At 36.3% G+C, this 22,553-nt stretch overlaps 1 protein-coding gene across 1 annotated transcript; it reads left to right on the forward strand.

The window, feature by feature from the left end:
- Positions 1-705: 705 nt before the first annotated feature.
- LOC129318017 (membrane-associated progesterone-binding protein 4) lies at positions 706-21,712 on the forward strand. Its single transcript, XM_054962510.1, has 8 exons — positions 706-943; positions 1,147-1,223; positions 1,510-1,581; positions 3,307-3,344; positions 3,859-3,902; positions 7,014-7,060; positions 7,618-7,792; positions 21,300-21,712. Exons 1-8 carry the CDS (start codon positions 845-847, stop codon positions 21,471-21,473), a joined length of 726 nt encoding a protein of 241 aa, XP_054818485.1. The 5' UTR covers positions 706-844; the 3' UTR covers positions 21,474-21,712.
- The last annotated feature ends 841 nt before the right edge of the window (positions 21,713-22,553 follow it).

Here is a 22,553-nt window from a genome sequence, read left to right on the forward strand (position 1 = left end):
CTGTCTCTTCACGCAACAGGTCAAGCAACTCCTTTCCTCTAATCGAACCTTTTTTTTTTTTTAAATATAATGTGGTTTTTTTTATTTTGTTTCTTAAAAAATCAAACTTAACAACAACTTAACACTTCAATACAAAATTAACAATATTAATGAATATGTTAGTAATTTTAACACCATTTGTTTCATGTCAACATTCCTTTAAAACTATAGAAATCAAAGTTATAGATGGAAAAAAGTATAAGACTTGGAACATAAAAAAATAGTGCATGAATTAATAATAAAATTTGAGCAAAGTACAGGATACTAAAAATAATATTTTTCCTTACAATTTTTTACTATATTTAACTTAATTATAGTTAAAATTTTTATAAAATTTGAATAAAATACAAGAACTAAAGTCCAATTGACTTGCTAGAAAGAATAAGATGAACTAATTACATTATTTTCTTTCATGAGAAGCATGATACAATTCAATATTATATATTATAAATGTGAGAATCATTATATATTTTAAAAATATCATAAATTAAAACTTTTTACTCTATAAATTAAATTATTATTATTTTTAAATATGATTCATCTATCATTCTTCACATTTTTATCATCTTATTTTTATTTTTTATTTTTTTAATACATTCCCTTACGTCAGTTTTCTTTTCATTTTCTTGCCATCAAAGACAAATACAGCAAAGCTTGCAACTCTCATTTTGGTCTAACTTTCCTAGGCCGTGATAGTTAGCCCACTTTCACCGCATCATGACGAACGCTGAACGGGCCTAAGCGATGCCATTCAATACTTGAAACTTCGTACTAGGCAAGGAATTTAGTCGGGAAAGTTTATTCGATGGTGTGGAAGATAGCAACGTCCCCGTTTCTGGGGATTACTGTTTTCGTTGCTCTTGTTGGGTCTTTAAGTTTTTACTTCAAATTCAACTCTGCTCGGGTTAGTATGCATAATTCTGTGTTTACCGATGAAGTGCTGGCGAGGAATCTTTCTTCTTCTTCTTCTAATGTTGGTGTTATTCGGAGGAGATGACATTTATGTTTTTCCTGATTATTTCTGACTGATTGAAGTGAAATTATTTTCTATTGGTTGCATACGATAGATTGAGTCCACCATTTTGACTCTGTGCACTGTGCTTCTAGAGATTGTTCAGTCCCGAAGAACTTGCGTTGTACAATGGAACCGATGAAGGTTTGCCAATCCTTCTAGGAATTATCGGGTATTCTTCTCTTTTCCTTTCTGCGTTGTATGTGGGATAGCAATGGGTGCTGATGTGAATATACCATAAAAGCCTGTCTGAACTTCTTTCACGGGTGAGCCGAAATATAGTTTCTTGATTAACTGGCGCTGTTTTCTTTTTCGTGTGTTTGCATAGAAATGGTTGGTGATGAGTATTTGATTGTAAAGTTTGGATAGCTTCTTGGTTTATTGTTGACACGTGGCTGTCGTATGTATTTGTTGTTATGCGTTTGTTGACTCTGATGTATATCTTGGATTTTCGATAGATCTGTGTTTGATGTGACGAAAGGGAAATCTCATTATGGTTCAGGAGGTGGATACAATCATTTTGCTGGAAGGTATGATCTTTGTCCTTCCCTAAAAAGTACATGTTCTTCCTGTGCTCTGACAGTGATTCTGGTTTCCTTGTTTGGTTCGCTCAAACGTGCTCATTATTACAATTTTCGGATTAATTGTTCAACTTATTTAGGTAATAGGGCTATTGCTCCAGTATACGGTAATCATGCTGTTAAGTGCCTTTTTTAGTTTAATTATAGGTAAGATAACTGCAGAGAAAATAATACTGTGAAAATGAATATAGAAAGCTTTCATTTGGTTAAAATCTAGCAGTAATCCTGTGACCTATTTTATTCTATTCAACCTAACAGACTTTCTAGCACAACAGTGTGAAAATCATACACATTACGTGAAAAACACCATATGGACACCTCACTAGTAGCAATTAATTTCCTCTCAAGGATGCAACCAATCTCCCTTGAGGGCTTAATCACAAATTCACAATGAAATCCACTTGGAATTCAGTGTATTTTTTTCTTGAACTTGTACCACGACTCCCATGCAGCCTCTTGGTTAAATCCTTTGATTTGATCGTTACTTTTGCCACACCCTTGTTCCTTCTCTAAACAGCCCTTATTTGTGGAATTTTCTCTAGTACCATGGCAGTAGAAATTATTTCAGGTGAGTGGTGGATGGCGTGGAGTCACATTAAGAATAGGTAATCTCTTGAGCTAGGAGACTTTGAAGTTAGGTTGAATAGCATAGAACTAGCTTCGATGTGTAGGTGATTTTCAGTCTATAATAGACCTTAGACAGCTTCCATCAGAATACAATTCAACTCCTTTTTTCATTCCTTTGAGAGAAGATCTCTTACTAGGAGTTTTTTTCAAGTATCTAATAATCATATGAACAAAGGGGAAAATGACAATTATGGATATTGTAAAGACATTAATGACTATTGAAGACCTCAAAATATTGAAATGCTAGAGAAGGACCATGGTCATTATTTGCAATTAAAATACTTCAATTATTGAAATAAGTAATAGAAGGTCACTCATGAATTTAAGAAAAGTTGGTTAAGAATTTAAGGAAGATCACTTGTGAATATATGGAAAGTCAACTGTGAATGGATAGATAATTTTATAAATATATGTATTGTCACTTGTGAATTTTCGGAAAGTTATTTGTGAATTTAAGGGAACTTGGCTTCTCTTCCATCCTCCCAGTTCTTTGGTATGCAGGTAAATGTTACCATGCACTTGTCTGGTGCCTTTGCTCTTCATTTAGGTTATGTTTGGTTGAGGTGAAAAAGTGAAAACCATGAAAATGAAATGGGAAGGTAGTCAAAATAACCAATATCCATAAGAAATTGGTACTTGGAGAAACAGATACTCATTTTGCTCAAGCAAGCATATCATATAAGATTGACAATGAACAACAACTAAAAGCTTGAGCCAAGTTGATTAGCATGATTTAAGTGAAACGAACTTTCTGTTTAAAAGAAGAATGATGGAATGCACATTCTTTATAATTGGCTTCTTATTCTCTTTCTTTTCAGAGAAAACTGAACTAGCAATGATAAGAAGCTTGTTAAGATGAACAAGAATTATTGAGAAAAGCTTATCAAAAGAAGCATTGAGACTCCTATGAAAATTTTAATATTAATTAATGTTAAGTTTGTTTAATGCTTATTCAGCTGTAATTATATATATCTATATTGTGTGTTGTTGTTTTCATGCTGAATGAGTGCTGACAGTTTTGCCTTCAATTTTTCTTTTTAAATTCAGGGATGCTTCTCGTGCATTTGTCTCTGGAAACTTCACAGGTAAAATAAATATGTTGGATGGTTAGGTTTGTTCTTTTATTGAGTGAATATTGCAACTCATGAGGTTAAGCCAAAATATGAAACTTGAATGCCTCCTTTTGTATTGCGGAGATTACAATAACATCATAACATGAGGGAGAAAATTGAGTGCTGCAAAATAATAAAGAAAATATTATATATGCAATATCTGATCAACAGCACCCTGTAACCTGATTTTTTACTGGAAATTAAACACTCCTTGAAAGTTGCTGTGTATCTGCATTAGAATGCCTTTGCAAGTTTTTTTTATTGTGGTTTTGTTGTGGCAGTCACATATAGTGCATTGCAGCTCCAAGAAACAATTTTTTTTTTTTTTTTGGTTAAAACATTGTAGATTGTGTTAACCATGTTCCAGAGATTTGGCTGCTAATAGAGGAGTAGCTTTGTGCAATCCATGTAACCAATGCCACCTATTGGGATAAGGCTTGTTGTTGTATTGTAGGTTGTCTTAATTCTTTCCCACTTGTTTTCGCAGGAGAGGGACTCACAGACTCATTGCTAGGTTTATCTAGCACTGAGGTATGTACTGATGTTTACAGATTTCCATTTTCCAATTTCATGATGTTGCAGGAGTGTAAATTTAATAAAATTATGTCTAGTTAGTCTGCGCATGGTTTCTCACGAATCACATTGTTGGTTATGTTAACACTTGTGACTGCCTTTCTTTTGATTGCTTGACACTTTTCTTTGGCTCAAAAGGAAGGCACCCATGCAGAGCTAAGTTGTGGGGTTCAGTGGCTGTCGTCCCCTTAGGAAAAACATTTCTTTGTATTTGGTTGATATTACATGTTGTGTTGGAGAAAATTACAAAGGCCATTCCCCTACTTTTTTCTCAATTTTCCGTTTTGCTCCCCCTCTCAATAAATTTCTAGCTTTGTCCCTGCCCTTCCAAACAATGCATTTAGGAGCTTTGTGGAAATAAGAGGTAAAACCAAATTTACATTTTTATAGACTTGTTGAGTTAGAATAGTGTGACAGCTAAGTTGAAAATCGTTGTTTAGTTTGTGCTAGTTGTTTCATCCTTGTACTTGGCCTAATTTTTTAATTATAATTAGGGCTATTGTTTTTGAAACCTTGTTGCCTCATGCATGGCTAGGGATGTCATTTTGCCGAATCCTTCATGTGCGTTGTTTTAGTGACCAAAGGAATTATGCCTTTAAGGGCGAAGGTAGGGTACAGGGTGTGGTCCATGAGAGAGTGATGAAATGGCATAGTGGCTAGTAATCATGATAATCCATAATTAATTAACTTGTAGGATTTTCTCGCGGCAGTTTCTTGTTTTTTCTGCAGTCATGATGTGAGTTCTTCTGCTAGATATAATCTGATAGGATGACACCACCTACTATTACCCATAGTCTAAGGAGCAATAGAGGTAAAATGGAAAAGGAGGAAGTTGTGGGGTTCAAATATGTCCAGAATTGAAATTTAGAGAGTTAGTGCCAATTCTTGTCCATTTGTCATGTGTCTAGATGTTAGACGTCTAATTGTCTCTTGTTTAGGTGTTAGTTGTTGGCTTTCTGTTATGATTAGTCATTTCTAAGTGATGCAGATTATATTTGGACATATTTCATGCATTAAAATTATGAAAGTGAATATTCAGTAAATTATGGAGATTCTCCTTGTCTTTAGATTATTATTATTATTATTATTATTATTTAGAGTATGACTCTTTAAAGCTTCTAAAGACCGGTCTTCCCTTCTATCCTAACTACACTTCTAAATCCTCTAATCCTTCTAGTTCTAACTTCTATAACAATTGTTTCCCATGGGGGGGGGGTTCCAAATTCCCTTGCTTACCAAGAAATGTAATATCTATAATTCTCCTATTCTAAGGTGGTGTTAAGCTTTGTAATATATGCATATAATTGTCATAATATCCATGCTTTTACTTAAACTATAACCAAAATGATAATATTGTTGTCAGTATTCCCAAGATGTAAGCACTAATGTTTGGAGTAGCTTAGTTTGGTTCAACTTGACCAAAATTGAAATAAACTCAAAACCTAACCAAATTAATTAGTTTTTGCACCTGAAAACCGAAAGAAATGTTTTTCATGTTGACATTCACTTTTTGTTTTTCCTCTATTTGCTTTTCCATTGAATAATATTCTGTGGACCAAACAGTTCCATAATTCATAAAGTGTTGTAGCCAACTCACTCTCATTTTGATAACCAATGGAGGTATATTTTAGGGGAGGACCTTAGGCCTGTGCTTCTATCAAATTAGAGTGATCGAGATTGAGTTTTTGGCCAGAGCCCAATGTTGATTTCTCTATTCAACATGATTATCAGATCATCCATGACTATAATCTCGTGTTCAGTGAACAAAAGGGGAAAAAACAAAGAAAGAAAGAAAAGCTACCAATGGTGGAATTATGCTAGTGATGAGTTAGTAGCCAAGGAAAAATCTTAGAATAGCTACCAATAGCTAATATTTGCAAATGGAAAACATAAATTATTTAGAGGAACAATTTAATGATGCTGCGTGCAAAATCCCACAACCACAAGCTCCACCGGGCATCTGTATGCAGCATGGCATGAGACTAGAATAGGCGATAAGCACTCTGTCATATTATCTTACAGAGCTTCCTGATTGATCACTCCTATGCATTTCTTTGAATATCTTCTTCAGCGAAGCTAATTCCTTTATGAAAACATACCAGCATTGCTTTCCAAGCATTCATTGCCAACTTGAGAGCCCCCTTGTGTAAACCATGCTTTTTACAAATGAAGGGAAGGGTATTTTGGTAATATTTTTATAGATTAAGTTTGTTTAACAATTAGCTTACATGGTGAGGTGATTATTGCATGGGGTTTAATAGATTAGGGTGTGTAAATTGCAACTTTTTGGGTTAGGGGGAATTTGCAGTCAAAGGCAAAGATGAGACTGCATGAGTGAAATAAAGTGAAGTTCAACATCCAACTTAGATGGTGGGAGGTTATTGCAATTGGGCTGATAGATTAGGGTGTAAATTGCAACTTTCTCTAAGCTAGGAGGCATTGTTATCAGGGGCAAAGAAAAGGGGGGGGGGCGTGCGTGCAGTTTCCCCTTTTTGTTGTAAAAAATAAAGCAAAGAGTGAGATTGAAATGAAAAGCCCTAAGGGAGGTTTGTGTTGCATACATTAATAGTAGAGTAAAAATGAAAATAATTGAATAAAGAATAAATCATACCTAGAGATAAAATAATGGTTACACTTCTATAGTATAACTAAATGAACAAGAAAGGAAAACTATTGCTATATTTTAGCAGTTATTATCTCGGATGTGTCTCTTTATACCAAAACCCATGGGTTTTATGTGTGGAAATAGCACTTGCCTTCCAAATCTTCTGCTGAAAGTCAATTTTAATTAACAGGATAGGGCATGACAAATATTGAACTTCTAACTAGGCATTCTAATACTGTTTTTGATCACTTCAACTCAGGTTTTGGTTATTAGATGTGTGAACAAAAAGTGCTCGACCTACAATTCTATTTAGTGCTTTTTGTACTACCATTAATGCTTTATTCCCTATGGTGCTCCAAATGAGACCTAAGTTTTGTCTCGGTTCTGGACTCCAAATTTTGACATGCATTGGCATGTGGTGATTTGGTAGTTATTTGTATGATTTAATTATAGTGTGCATACAGGTGAAGAGCATTGTTGAATGGAGGGACTTCTACTTTAGAACCTACAAGTAAGTCATATATTCTGCAGTCAATTATTTTGTTTTAAGTAGCTATTCAAAGTCATTAATTTGTGCGATTACATCCATTATAACAAGTACGATCACTTCATTCTTTTCTTGTTGGATGGTCAATTACCTTCTAATGATAATTTTTACAATTTAAGAGTGGTTTTCCAGGATTAGTTCATTATTACCTAGAAATCTATTAGTCATCCGTGATAATTATCTTCAGGAGTTTAGATGGTTTATGTCGAAGCATGTTTATGCATCACAATAAAACTTCACTATATAGACATAAGGTCCCCCCCCTCCTTAAATTTCCAGTTAATCCTTCTTTTCCTTCTGCGATTTCTTAAACATATCATGTGCTGGAATTTTCTTCATTGAAATGTTTTTGCTTTCTACTAACTATATCTTTTGCTTAAGCAAATTAAATATATCACACATGCTTCTTTTATCTTTCTCAGAACATATTACTCTTTTTTTTTTTTTTTTTTTGAGTTCTCAAAACATATTACTTATTTTTCTTCTTTCCTTATAATTTTTTTTTTTGGTTCATTTTTTAGGCATGTTGGTAAGCTTGTTGGTCGATACTATGACAGCCAAGGGCGTCCTACTAAATATTTGAAAGGGGTTGAAGCAAAGGCTGCCAGAGGCACGCAACTTTTGGAAAAGCAGAAGAGTGAAGAGTCTAAACAACCTAGTTGTAGTTCAAGATGGAGTCAAGATGAGGGCGGAGAGGTACATTACATATTGTTGCTACCTTTATCTCAGTTCTATGAATGGAAGGCTGATAAGAACTTAGAATAGTTGGGGTTACGAAGAGTAATCTACTAAGTTAGCTACAGCAAGGATCTCACTCTAAATAACTTAACAGCCAAGTAGGAGAATCTCCAAAGGAGTAACAGGTTTATTTCTTCATTCATATCCTGCTGTGTATGGGACCTAGGACATTTAAAATAAAAGAGTACAACTGAATAATTCAAATAATGCAAGATACTAGCCTAAAAATCAGGAACTACTATGCAGGAACCTCCCTAACAACCTTGAGGTCCTATTATTTAGCAACTAATACTCAAAACAGAATAACAATTCAAATAACAATTAAAATAACAGCAATAATTAATTTAAATCAGATAAATCCCTTAAAACATGCATGACATCATCAGTTTCAACTATCTTTCCCTTTTTTCTACGACGATAACTTATTAGTGGTCTCCTAAGATGACTTGGATCCTTATCATTACTACCCCCTAGAAAAATGATTTGTCCTCAGGGCGGAAGGTTAGAAATTGCTGTGCAAAGAGGTCATAATCTTCCCAACTTGATTCTTCCTTTGGTCTGGATTCCCACTGGATCAATAGCTCCAAATGAGGTCCCTTCCAGCGATGAGATAGTACTGTTTCAGGTGCCAAAATGAGTTCAAAATACGTTGAGAGTGGCAATTCAGCTGGAGGGTCCAGAGGAGGCATTCCCCAAGCTGCTCGCAATAATGAGACATGAAAAATTGGGTGAACTTTAGCTGTTGAAGGGAGCCTCAGTTCATAAGCCACTGGTCCCACCTTGCGAACTATGGTATAAGGCCCAAAAAACCTAGGTGAGAGCTTGTCATACTTCTTGTGCGACAGTGAGCATTGCCTGAAGGGCTGAATCCTTAAGAAAACTATATCTCCTACCTCAGAAGAGAGCTCATGTCGATGATGGTCAGCATACATCTTCATTCGGTGTTGAGCTTTGGTCAAATTATCCTTAAATAGTTGCAGCATTTGGTCTCTAGTTTCCAATTGTACAGCAAGGTCATCAATATGAGTTTCACCTTTAATGAAAGGATGAAAGGGAGGTGGGTCCTTACCATACACTACCTTGAAGGGAGTAGTGTTGGCAAAAACATGGAAACCAATGTTGAATGAAAATTCAGCCCAACATAAAAACTTATTCCAAGAACGTGGCTGTTCGTGTCCAAAACACCTTAGGTAAGTCTCAAGACAACGGTTGACCACTTCAGTTTGCCCATCACTTTGTGGGTGGTAGGCAATACTCATCTGAAGGCAAGTTTGACTTAATTGAAACAATTCCTACCAAAAGGCATTCAAGAAAAGCGGGTCCCTGTTTGAAACAATAGAATGAGGTATGCCATGCAAATGAACAATTTCTTCACAAAAAAGAGTGGCTACAGATTTTGTAGTATAAGGATGTGATAGGGGAATAAAATGGCAGTATTTACTCAGCCTATCAACTACTACCAATATAGTGTCAAAGCCACCAGATTTGGGCAACCCCACACTAAAATCAAGGGAAATATCTTCCCAAATTTGGGTAGGAATAGGTAAAGGCTGCAATAGACTAGTAGGAGATAGAGTTTCATACTATTCTTCTGACAAGTAAAGCATTGCTGCACTATAGCTTTCACATCATGTTTCATTTTGGGCCAGTAAATTGCACCTGATAGACGCTTTAAAGTTTTTAAGAAGCCCCCATGACCCCAAAAGGTGTCACATGTGCCTCTTGTAGCAGCTCGGAGTGAAGAGAGGAGCTTTGGGGAATGACCAAGTGCCCATTAAAATATAATTTCTGCTCAACCAAGCTGTAACCAGGGCAAGAGCTTGGATTTTCTTTCAAAGCAGCAATGATAGCAGCTGTAAATGAGTTAGCGATCAAAGCCTCCTGTAATTCTAGATAGTCCAACAATACAGGTATCACCATAGTGAGAAAATCAGCATGTTGTGGCCTCCTAGACAGTGAATCAGCCCCAATATTTTCTTTTCCAGCCTTATACACAATAGTAAAATCAAAGGGAAGGAGTTTAAGGATGAGACGTTGTTGGGTATTTGTCAAAATTCTTTGCTGCAGCAAATTCTTTAAATTGCTATGATCAGTCCTCACTGTAAAATGCCTCCCCAATAAGTAATAACTCCATTTTTGGAGTGCCAATACTAATGCCAAGAGCTCTCGATCATAAGCAGACTGAAACCTGTTAGAGAAAGATAGCCCTTTGCTATAAAAAGCAATGGGATGGTTATTTAGCATAAGAATTGCCTTAACACCATCCATGGAGGCATCACATTCTACAATAAATTCAGCAGTAAAGTCAGGAAGTTTTAAAACAGGAGCAGTAATATGATGACATTTAAGCCTCTCAAAAGCTCTTTGTGCTTCAGGTGACCAGCCAAAAGCATTCTTTTTAGTTAATTCAGTAAGGGGACGAGCAATATCATAGTTCTTGACAAACCGTCGGTAATAGCCGGTAAGTCCTAGGAAACCACGAAGCTCGGTCACATTGGTAGGTTCTGGCTACTTATAGTGCTGATTTTTTTATAGTCTGTTTACACTCCTTGTGCTGAAACTTTATGCCCCAAGAAGGATAGACGAGTCTGTCCAAATTCACATTTCTTAAAGTTGGCATAGTAATGTTGCTGCTGCAAGGTGATGAACACTAATCAGAGGTGCTCTTCATGCTACTTTGAAGTGGGACTGTAGACTAGGATGTCATCAAAGAAAACCAGTACAAACTTCCAAAGATAAGGGCGAAAAAGATCATTCATGGCTGCTTAGAAAGTAGTAGGGGCGTTTGTTAGTCCGAAAGGCATGACGACAAATTCATAGTGTCTACTGTGTCCTGAATGCCGTCTTGTGAATGTCAACTGGCAGGACTCGAATCTGGTGGTACTCGAAGTGAAGGTTGATCTTAGAGAAATAAGTGGCGCCATTTAACTCATCTAAAAGCTCATGAATGTTAGGAATCAGGTATTTATTCGAGACCATGATCTGGTTCAAAGCCCTGTAGTCTACACAAAATCTCCAAGAGTCATCCTTTTTCTTTACTAATAAGACTGGATAGGCAAAAGGGCTTGAGCTTGGTTGTATGAAGCCTTTTTGTAACAATTCATCTACCTATTGCTCAATCTTAGTCTTCTGGAAGTAAGGATAGCGATAAGGACGTAAATTAGGAGGTTGAGCCCCCAGTAGCAAATGGATGGCATGATAATGATCTCTAAAAGGCGGCAAAGTAGTGGGTTCATTAAACGAACTATCAAACTCCACCAAGAGCTCATCCATATCTATTGACTTAGCATTTGGTGACCCCAATTTAAGCTTAGAAGAAAACTATGGTTAGACCTAGTATTTATTTTATTTAATGTAAATTTTTGTTATTATTAGGTGGGATACCGGGTAGTTAAGAGAAGGAGTTTTTTATGAGATTTATTTCCTATTTCTCCTCCTCTGATTCAATCTCCATTATTCTTGGAGATATGATTGCTTTCTCTCCTGTATATATTCTCGTACATACCTAAGATGAATACACAAGAGTTTCTCAGCTCATTCACTACATGGTATTTAGAGCACTGCGACTTCCCAGTGCTATCCGACACCGAGAACTCTGAAACAGAGAGTACTGAGCACAAGTCGAACCTAGTCAACAGTTCTCCTATGTTGAACAGTGATGGGTCCTTGAAGATTGATCCGAGCAGGGTAGGTGGTCCCTTTGGGTCAACTTCTAGCCATGAAGGATCATCGGTATATGTTATATCAGTGAAACTAAACGGTACAAATTGCTATATGTGGGTACAAGCCATGAAACTCACAATTGGAGGCCGAGGAAGAATGGGCTATCTTGATGGCTCATCGAAGATCCCAAAAGACCCCAAGACACAAGAGTTCCAACAATGGCACACTGAAAATTCACTAGTATCATCATGGTTAATAAATGCCATGATTCCAGAAATTCAACAAAGCTTTATGTTTCTCCCTTCAGCCCATGAAATCTGGAAGGCTATATGAGATTTAAACTCTGATGGGAAGGACTTAGCTCGAATATATGAGCTCAAAACGAAGGCATGGACACTGTAACGGGGAGATCATGATGTCACTGCCTTCTGGTTAGAATTGAATGCTATATGGCAGGAAATAGACTTAATGACAGATGTGGAGTGGTCTAGCAGTAGTGATGCAATTCAGTATAAGGAGAAAGTCGAAAATGAGCGTATATTTCAATTTCTTGCTGGATTAAATCAGTCCTTAGATGATGTACGAGGACGAGTCTTAAGTCGTGCACCACTCACATCAACAAGGGAAGTTTTTTTCGAGGAATGTCGTGAAGCCTTAAGACGCAAGGTCATGCTTCCTGGCGCTGCTCCTACCCCAGTACCTACTCTAGATTCTGCTGCTCTTGTAAGCAAGAGTAGTGACGCAAATCAGAAGAATTAGAAAGGGAAGGTTACTTGTGAACATTGCAAGAAGACTGGGCATACCCGTGACACTTGCTGGGATACCCATGGAAAACCGGCTGATTGGAAGCCAAGAAAAGGAAAATCACGAGGATACCAAGCTTCTCACGATGTGCCACCAGATAAAATAGATTCAACCTCATCAGCACTTGAGATTGATAAGGAATAGCTCGGTAAGTTACTCGAGATGCTCAATATGCTTCAGAAGAATGAGAAAAATAAGAAACCAAATCATACTGCGTCTGTGGTTCACAAAGGTAATTGTGCCTTGCTCACCTCTACGAGTAACTTCAAATGGATTATGGATACAGGGGCAACTGATCATGTGACTTCAGATTCTAAGCTATTTAGTACCTATGTCCCTAGTGCTGGAAATGAAACAGTGAGTACAGCAAATGGGTCATCCTCATCAATAGTAGGAGCAGGCAGTGTTGTTATTTCTGAAGCTATGAAATTAGAACGTGTTTTACATGTACCATATTTGGCCTGTAATTTGTTGTCCATTAGTAAATTAACTAAATAGGCTAATTGTTGGGCTCACTTTCGTTCCACTCATATTTTTTAGGACCTCTCATCGGGGAAGATGATTGGGAGTGCTAAGGTGCATAATGGTCTTTACTATCTTGATGAATCAACCGTGAGGAGTCTTTGGTCTCGAATTCAATGCAATGTCACATCTACTTAAGAAAATAAAGACTTTAAAGATCTTATGTTATGGCATAAGAGACTAGGTCACCCAAATTTTCAATATTTATGCCGTTTGTTTCCAGAACTTCAAGTCAATAAAAACTCTCCATTTCATTGTATTGATTGTGAGCTTGCTAAACATCACAGATCTGTTTTCAAACCTATTGAGTACAAATCTATTCATCCTTTTTCTGTCATTTATAGTGATTTGTGGGGTCCTACTTGTGTCACTAATCGAACTAATACAAAGTGGTTCATCACATTTATTGATGATCATACTAGAATGTGTTGGGTTTACTTATTGCAAGATAAATCCTCTGTCCCCTCTGTGTTCTCTGAGTTTTATACAATGATAAAAAATGAATTTGATACCACAATTCAAGTGCTACATACCGATAATGGAATTGAATACTTCAATAACACCATACATATGTTTCTAACAAAACATGGAATTATTCATAAAAGCACTTGTCCTAATACTCCTCAACAAAATGGCATTGCGGAGAGGAAAAACAAACACCTGTTAGAAGTTGCACGTGCTTTACTCTTCACCTATAATGTTCCTAAATACTTTTGGGTGATGCAATTCTCACAGCTACATACTTAATCAACCGCATGTCAAGTCGTGTTCTCTCTTATATTTCACCACTTGAAAAATTACAAGAATGTCACTCTGTCACTCACTCTATCACTAATCTTTCCTCAAAATCTTTGGCTGCACCACCTATGTTCATTCTCATCGTGCCCTCAAATTGGAACCCAAAGTAGTCAAATGTCTCTTTCTTGGTTACTCTTCCATACAAAAGGGGTATAAATGTTTTGACCCTAATGCCAAATGACTTAACATCAGTTGAGACGTTACCTTTGCTGAAAATGAACCTTTTTATCCAAATGGTTCAATTCAAGGGGAGAGGGGGAGTGATTTTCAGCCTTTGGAAAGTGAGAGAAGTGAGAAATACTCAATCCACGATCCTTTGTTCCCGAGCTCAGATCCTTTGTTACCTATACCAGAAAATTCTCGAGTTCCTAGGCTAGAAAATAATAAAGATGTTGGTATTGCACTAGAAATGACACCAATAACCTACTCAAGGAAGAAATGGAAAAAAAGGGGACTATTATGACTGATGCACAACCAGAATCTGAACTAAAAGAGGTTCTTGAAGCAGAGAACATAGAAGGTGCTGTTTTGCCTCAAGAACCCGAGTTAGAAGCAGTGACTAAAATGGAGGAAGTGGATGAGTTAGACCTACCTATAGCCCTCAGAAAGCAACCGAGGGCCTGCACATAGCATCCTATTCAAAGGTTTGTGAGTTACCATACATTATCCTCACAATTTTGTGCATTTGTAACTGATCTTGACAAGGTAAAGATTCCTATTGATGTACATGAAGCGCTAAGTATACTTGAATGGAAGAAGGCTGTAATGGAGGAAGTAAATGCCTTAGAAAAGAATGACACGTGGGAGATAGTAGATCTTCCAAAAGGAAAGAAAATTGTGAGCTGTAAGTGGGTATTTACCCCCAAATATGATGCTCATGGGAAATTAGACAGATTAAAAGCAAGGTTGGTGGCAAGGGGGTTTACTCAAACATATGGCTTGGATTACAAAGAAACATTTGCACCTGTGGCCAAGCTTAATACTATCATAATTTTGATTCCTGTAGCTGCAAACTTGGACTGGCCCCTACATCAACTAGACATAAAGAATGCCTTCTTAAATGGTGACCTAAAGGAAGAGGTTTTTATGACTTTACCCTCAGGTTTTGAGGCAGGGAGAATCAGTCAAGTGTGTAAGTTGAAAAAATCTTTGTATGGGTTAAAGCAATCACCTCAAGCTTTGTTTGACAAATTCTCAACAGTTTGAGAGCTGAAGGGTATAAGCAGGGGTTGGCTGATCAAACTATGTTTGTGAAGAGGGAAAGTGGAAAAAGATGTATCCTTATTATATACATTGATAATATAATTGTCACAGGCGATCATAAGGAGGAAGTGGATAGAAAAAAGAGGGCTCTAGGAAAGGAATTTGAAATGAAGGACTTGGGCAACTTGAAGTATTTTTTAGGTATGGAGGTTGCGAGGTCACAGCAAGGGATTTATGTGTCCCAAAGAAAATATATTATTGATTTACTTGCAGAGACTGGCATGTTGGGGTGTAGACTTGTAGACACACCCATTGTTGTTAAGAAAAAAGGGAAGAAATCAAAGGAAAATCAGGAAAATGAGGCAAATGGAGTTGAATCCAAGGAAGATAATTGTGAGGAGGAGGAAGAAGAAGAAAAGAATGAGTCAGTATACAAAGAAAGATACCAAAGATTAGTTGGTAAACTAATTTATCTCTCTCACACTTTACCAGACATAGCTTTCGCAGTAAGCGTTGCAAGCTAGTATATGTGCAAACCCAGAGAGAGGCACATGGAAGCTGCATACAGAATCTTGAGGTACTTAAAGGGCACACTTGGTAAAGGGTTGCTGTTTAAGAAACAAAACCTAAGATCTATAGAAATATATACAGATGCAGATTGGGGAGGAACATACAAGGGTAAGAGGTCAACATTAGGTTATTTTTCCTTCGTATGGGGAAATTTGGTCTCTTGGAAGAGTCAGAAGCAAAGAGTGGTCTCAAGAAGTAGTGCAGAATCAGAATTAAGGGCTCTAGCTCAAGGCATCTCAGAGGTACCATGGGTAAAGCGAGTCATGGATGAGATACATGTCAAAATTGATCCTCCATTGAAGCTTTACTATGATAATAAAGCTGCAATAGGTATGGCTTTGAATCCAGTTCAGCATGAAAGATCCAAACATGTAGAGATTGACAGACATTTTATAAGGGAAAAAGTTGAAGGAGTCGTTTGTCTCATTTATCTGCCAACAAGACTCCAAGTTGCTGATGTGTTTACCAAAGGATTACAAAGAACAGCATTTGATAGTTGTATAAACAAGTTGAGAGGGAGTGTGGTTAGACCTAATGTTTATTATATTCAATGTAAATATTTGTTATTATTAGGTGGGATACCAGGTAGTTAAGAGAAGGAGCTTTTTACGGGATTTATTTCCTATTTCTCCTCCTCTGATTGAATCTCCATTATTGTCGAAGATATGATTGCTTTCTCTCTTGTATATATTCTCGTACATACCTAAGATGAATACACAAGAGTTTCTTGGCTCATTCACTACAAAAACATTGAGTGCAAGCTTGCTTTTTGGTTGGTGGATGGAGGCACTCCTTGAACCTTATACCTCTTACCATCAACCCAAAAAATTAAAAACATTTCATTCTAGTTGGCTTGGATTTTGTTCAGTTAGGCTAACCACTTAATTCCCAGGACTAAATCTATTCCCGCAAGAGAGAAGGGGTAGAATTCTTACTTAAGAGTTAAACCTGGAAGCTTTACTTCCACTTCTTTACATACCTTGTTGCAGTGAACAATTCTGCCATCTCCAATTTGAATTCCAAAAATAGACATAGAGCAAGGAGGCAAGCCTAGTTCTTGCACCAATAAATTAGAAATGAAATTATGTGTGGATCCATTATCCACAAGAAGCAAGACATCACGATTCTTCACTAACTCATCGAGTTTCATAGTTGCTGCAACGTTATTGCCCAATATTGCATTAAACGAGATCTCTGTGGTCTCTGGAATCTCATCTTCGGCATTTGTAACAGCTTCATTTTGCCTTAGATAGTGGCTGGCCATCCTCGTTGATCTCCATAAGAGAGAAAGAAGAGGTTTTGCAGCGATGCCCAAGCTAAAAAACATCCCCACAACGGAAGCGAAGACCTTTATCCCTGCAGCGTTGCTGTTCAGAGTCCAAGAGAGCAGGTCTAATTAGCATCATGCTTGCTGGACGGAGGTTTGAAGATGATGCGTTGGAGCTCCTGGGTGCGTTCGGTGTAAATGCTGAAGCTGTCCCTTGTGCGTCACATGCAGAGTTATTTTGCTAGCTGAAATAAGGGTTAGACTGATTTTAACCATAAGAAGCTATGGGCTTGGGCCCACGTTAAAGTTGAGACTTTTTCTCATATTCTAAGGCAAGAATTGCTACCTTAAACACAATACATGACTTCTGAATTCGCACATCAGCTCTCAATTCTTCCTTTAAGCCACTTAAAAAAACTCCAAGAAGGCAATGTTCTAGCCAGCAAGAAACTTGGGCTACACGCTTAGCAAATTCTTGTCTATATTCTTGAACAGATCCTGTTTGCTTGATAGAACAAAGGTGCTCATTAGGATTTTGGAATTCAGGTGGTCTATAGTGCTCTTGCAAAACCCTCACAAGTTCATCCCAGTAAAGTAAGGTGCGTGCTGAATTAATTCAAGAGAATAAATCTAGTGCATCTCCCTCTAAATTCATGGAAGCAACATCTACCTTCAAGTCTTCCGATGTTTGATAATACCGGAAAATTTTCTCAGCCTTCAAAATCCAGCCTTGTGGGTCCCCTCCACTAAATTTTGGAAAATTCATTTTTGTATATGGTGGTCCTGGGCCTCTTCTGTCAAAGTCATCTTCACTGTCTTCCTCCTAATGAGAGCGCCTATAATGACCTTCCATGGTTTGCCTACCTCTACCATTTGTAGAAGCCTCAAGTGCCTCTTCAACAAATCAAGCGTCTCTAATTTGGAAGCAATTATTGTTAATGGGTCATTTGATAATGGGTTTAAAGTGGATTCATTGTGTGTGGGGTTATTGGAGGAATGGCATTTGGATCTATAGTTTTGTTGCCTGAACGTGTGGTCACCATGTTGATCGAATGTGGCTCAGAGACCAAATTGATAAGAACTTAGAATAGTAGGGATTAAGAAGAGTAATCTACTAAGTTAGCTAGAGCAAGGATCTCACTCTAAATAACTTAACAGCCAAGCAGGAGAATCTCCAAAAGAGTAACGGGTTTATTTCTTCATTCATATCCTGTCATGTATGGAAGCTAGGATATTTAAAATAAAAGAGTACAACTGAATAATTCAAATAATGCAGGATACTAGCCTAAAAATCCAGAACTACTATGCAGGAACTTCCCTAACAACCTTGAGGTCCTATTGTTTAGCAACTAATACTTAAAACAGAATAACAATTCAAATAACAATTAAAATAACAGCAATAATTAATTTAAATCAGATAAATCCCTTAAAACATGCATGACAGCATCAGTTTCAACTATCTTCCTCTTTTTTTTGCGATGATAAGTTATTAGTGGTCTCCTAAGCTGACTTGGATCCTTATCAAAGGCTAGAAGTGATCATAGTTTATAGATATTATTTCATGTTTAATCATAAACTGCAAAGCAATTCTTACGTTTTCAGCTATAGTTACATGAATTAATTAGGTAATTAGCCATAACTTGGTATCATATACTTCTGCATTAACTCTATAGCAGCAGCTAGTTATGGCTGATGTGAATAGAGAGAGATTTGAAAAATCCTAAGCTGCCTTTCATGCCATGTCTGCCCACATTCAAGGTTTGATGCACTCTTCTATTTCAAGTGGTAGTAAGGGCTAACTCCAGTCCTGGTCAAACGAAGGAAAAATACTCCCATTATCACCTTTGCCAATAACTCCTTACGCATTTCCAAAGAAAACAAAAACATCTCCAATTCAAGTAAATTCAACAGGAATAATCACATCTCCACACTAATCTCCATTACAGTCAAACATAATATTTATGAAAAATAGTTTCTCATAACAAAATTAATATCAATTGACAAAGACGAATTTCACAACAGTGGGAAAATATCAGTGCAACATCATAATATTTACCATCTCAATCATAATCTGAAAATCCTTTTTTCTTTACTCAAAAGCTTATTTGTATCTTATATAAAATAGTTTCCCACCCAACAATATTTTAACAACCATAGTCAACAAAGTAGGCTATATGCTTAGCTATAATGTTATATATTTAGGAGGGGGGGTGTGTGTAGTCGAAATAGAATCATATTCTGAAACAGATATCTAGCATGCAGGATAAATTAAACGTGGATACCTTTCGTCAAGGTAGAACATGTAAAGAATACTAGCACACGGTCTCCTCAACTGGACAATACGAAGCAGGACATAATCTACAACAACCTTATAAAAATTTCCCAATTATTACCAAAACAATAGGGAAAATTAATCTTTTAGTCCTTCAACTTTTAATTCACTTGTAACTCAGTCCCTCAATTATGACTCGCCTATGACTCAGTCCTTCAACTTTTGAATCACTTACAAATTAGTTCCTTAACTTTTGTTAATTTTTTTTTTTTATGTTAGCTTATATCTCACATCAATGAGCAAGAGAAGGGTATTTTAAAATAATATATGAGCATTTTTTTTATCCCTCTTATTTGATAAGAATTTTTGAAAAAAAAATAAAAAATAAGGACTGAGTTATAAGTGAATCAAAAGTTGAAAGACTGAGTAGTGAGTTATAGTTGAGGGACTGAGTTACAAGTCAGTTAAAAGTTGAAGGATTAAAAGATTAATTTTCCAAAAACAATACCACAAATTACAACAGCTTCTAAAACATTAATTCTCCCATTTTCCTCAATGTTCCACCGTAATTATCTCCCTTATGAATACCAATTCACAGCCTCTAATTCGCCATTATACAAAAATCCAAACCAAAAATCATCAAAGGGTTCCAATCCATTCCGTCAATCAACCATATTCCAAATAAACCTCAATCAACCATATATATTTCCCAAATCATCAATTCCCCTCAGTTAAGAGCCTAGGTTTTCTTAAATCACATCTTAATTTCTCAAATCAACCAATATGTTTCAATCACAAGCCTTAGATAACTCTAAACAACTTAACTATAGGACATTGGATCAGAATTTAACTGATGGAAAACTTAAAAATCAGTGCCCTAACTAACTTCCAACCAAACGTCCTCAAACTTCCAAAAATCTAGCAGTGGAACGTAGGATTAGGCTCAGGGACACTTGCTTGAGGGATTTAAAGCCTTGAAACGTGCCTAAGGTTGCCCAAAAACGATGCACTAACAGAAAGCCCTGCACTTGCTTGCTTCCTATTCTCTCTTTGTTTCGGCCATCTGACCATATTTATAAAACTGATTTGTATGTCTGTGACCCTGACCGGACAAGCTAGTTATAATTGTGTCCACGCGCGAGTGAACATAAAAGGGCAATTCTGTTGTTCGACAATAGTCCTCAAACGGATGTCCACATAATATGTCATGTCCACAACGGGACATGACCCGAGAGGCCAGGCTCCCCTCTCTGACCCTGTGAGGTGGCCTGATATGGCTTTTCCTGCCACATCCACCAATGAATACCAACAGAACTACAAATCTCTATATTTTGACCCGCTAATGCCATCTCCCACTTATTTGGCTTTAAAATCAACCGTAATAAGAGTCTAGTCAACCCTAATGTCATAAAATAAATACCATATATATTTTGATTCTCAATAGCTGAGAACTGAGTACTTGAGCACAACTAAGTTGTATAAACATTTATTGGGAAGGAAATCTTATCGCCACTTTGCAAAAAGGATCCGATTGTAAATATAATATTTTCTTAGAGCATTTTGGATCCACAATTCCTTGATGGAAATATTAATTTGTTTGGTACCTACCAGAAAGTGAATGAAGTTGAATAAGTGCTGGGAATATTCAACTCACGGGAAGTATCTGAACGCATCTGGTAGTTGCTTTAATTAATTATTAAATGACTAGTTTTCTGTACGGGAATCTATTTCCATTACTATATGTTATTAGTTTCTTTAAATGCACATTCACGGATGTACAACAACAACAACAACAACAACAACAACAAGCCTTTATCTCACTAGGTGGGGTCGGCTACATGGATTGTAAGACGCCATTGTGTTCTATCATTTATCAAGCTTTTAGGAATATTATTAATTAAGAGATCGCGTTCAATAACTTCCAAGAGTGTTCTCTTATTCACATTCACGGATGTAAATAAGATCATTTCAAACGTGACAAATTCAATGGTCTTTTTGTTTTTGTTTGTTTTTTTTTTTTTTTTTTTTTTACATCACTAGAAATTCGGTACTGAACTTACCTTCTGTGGTAGATATTTTTTGGGTTTTATCAAGCAAGCCTTTAATTGTGTTGTATGCAAGTATATGAAAGCCGGAATTGTACAAGAAGATTTATGCTGTCACGTCTGGAATTGTACAATTGGCGTCTTGCAATCCATGTAGCCGACCCCACCTAGTGGGATAAAGGCTTGTTGTTGTTGTTGTTATTGTCTGGAATTGTCATTGACTATGTAAATTAATAATACTTCATTGTAAGTTCCAGTATGCATGTCCAGCATAGTTGAATTTACTCAGTTGTATAACAGTGACTGCACAATTTTGATCAGGTATGGTGTGATGCTGGCTTCCCGAGGCGTGTTGAGAGGCCTCTTGAGATTGCTTTGACTGGAAAAATGAGTAAACGTTGTGCCTGCTTTGAAGAAAATCAACTGAGCCGAGCAGGCTTAGAGGTGTATGATGGGTGTGATGACCATGCTAAAAGGTGCAAAGTCTTGGGCTGAACATTGAACATATATAGGATGATTCTTCTTTGTTGATTACAAGATTACTTATTGGTGGGTGTGATTTGTGGGATTTTTTTGGGTCTTGTATATTAAAAGATTAATACAGAAGATCAACTGGACCTGCTTACATACTTGTAACTAGAGCAACCATTTGCATTGCATTTGAAGAAATGATTATTTTCTTGTATATTAAAAATAATTATTTTCTTCTATGAAAAATGATGTCTTTCACTTTTTGCCCTTAATCTCTCTCTCTCTCTCTCTCTCTGTTTTTTTTTTTTTTATAAGCATTCTTAATCTCTCTTTATTATGAAGATAGAAGAAATGTTTAGTCAGGTTATGTTTCTCATGTCCATGTTAATTAATACAAGGGTAAATTTGGAAAAAAATAATTTTTAGATGTAATGAATGTTCTATATTATAAACTAAGTTTAGTTGGAAAAGAATGTCTTGCAATTTGAATCAGGGTAGTAACTCGTAACAACGTAAAGGAATATATTTTGTAGTGTCTGTATGGGTATATTGTTGGTTTCATTGCATTTTACTTAAATAGTGGATGGCGTGTTATAATTTATTTAGATATGTTGTGTATCAAAGGTTTGTGCTTCATTAAGCTTTTGAATACATTTCTTGTATCATTGAATTTGAGATTCAGTGTTCGATTTTTGTAAGTTTTTTAAGTAGCTACTTTATTGTTCGAACTTCTTTTTGTTTTATTCCTAGAAACTAAAAATGGGACTTGATGACATTGTTTGAAAAAAGAACCAGTTTATTCCAATTTACACTTTTTTTTCTTTGCTTCTAATTATAAGATAAAACTTTGGAGGATGTTTCGGTGCATAAAGCATTTTACGAAAGTTCAGAAGTAATTACACCATCCAATTTTAAATATAAAGTTTAGTTGAGTGATTTTGTTTTTATTTTAAATTTAGGACTCTTAACATTTTCTGTCTTTTTTCATTTAATACTTATTGCTATTATTTTCATTACTTTGTCTCTCATTTTGTTTCCCATATTAAATACCATCATTAAAAAAAGGATTTTTCAGGGAAAGTGGCAAATTTTTTATATAATAAT

This window comes from Prosopis cineraria, unplaced genomic scaffold (genome assembly GCF_029017545.1).
Source record: "Prosopis cineraria cultivar Desert tree isolate PC_DT_omini unplaced genomic scaffold, ASM2901754v1 PC8, whole genome shotgun sequence".
Classification (NCBI taxonomy): Eukaryota; Viridiplantae; Streptophyta; class Magnoliopsida; order Fabales; family Fabaceae; genus Prosopis; species Prosopis cineraria.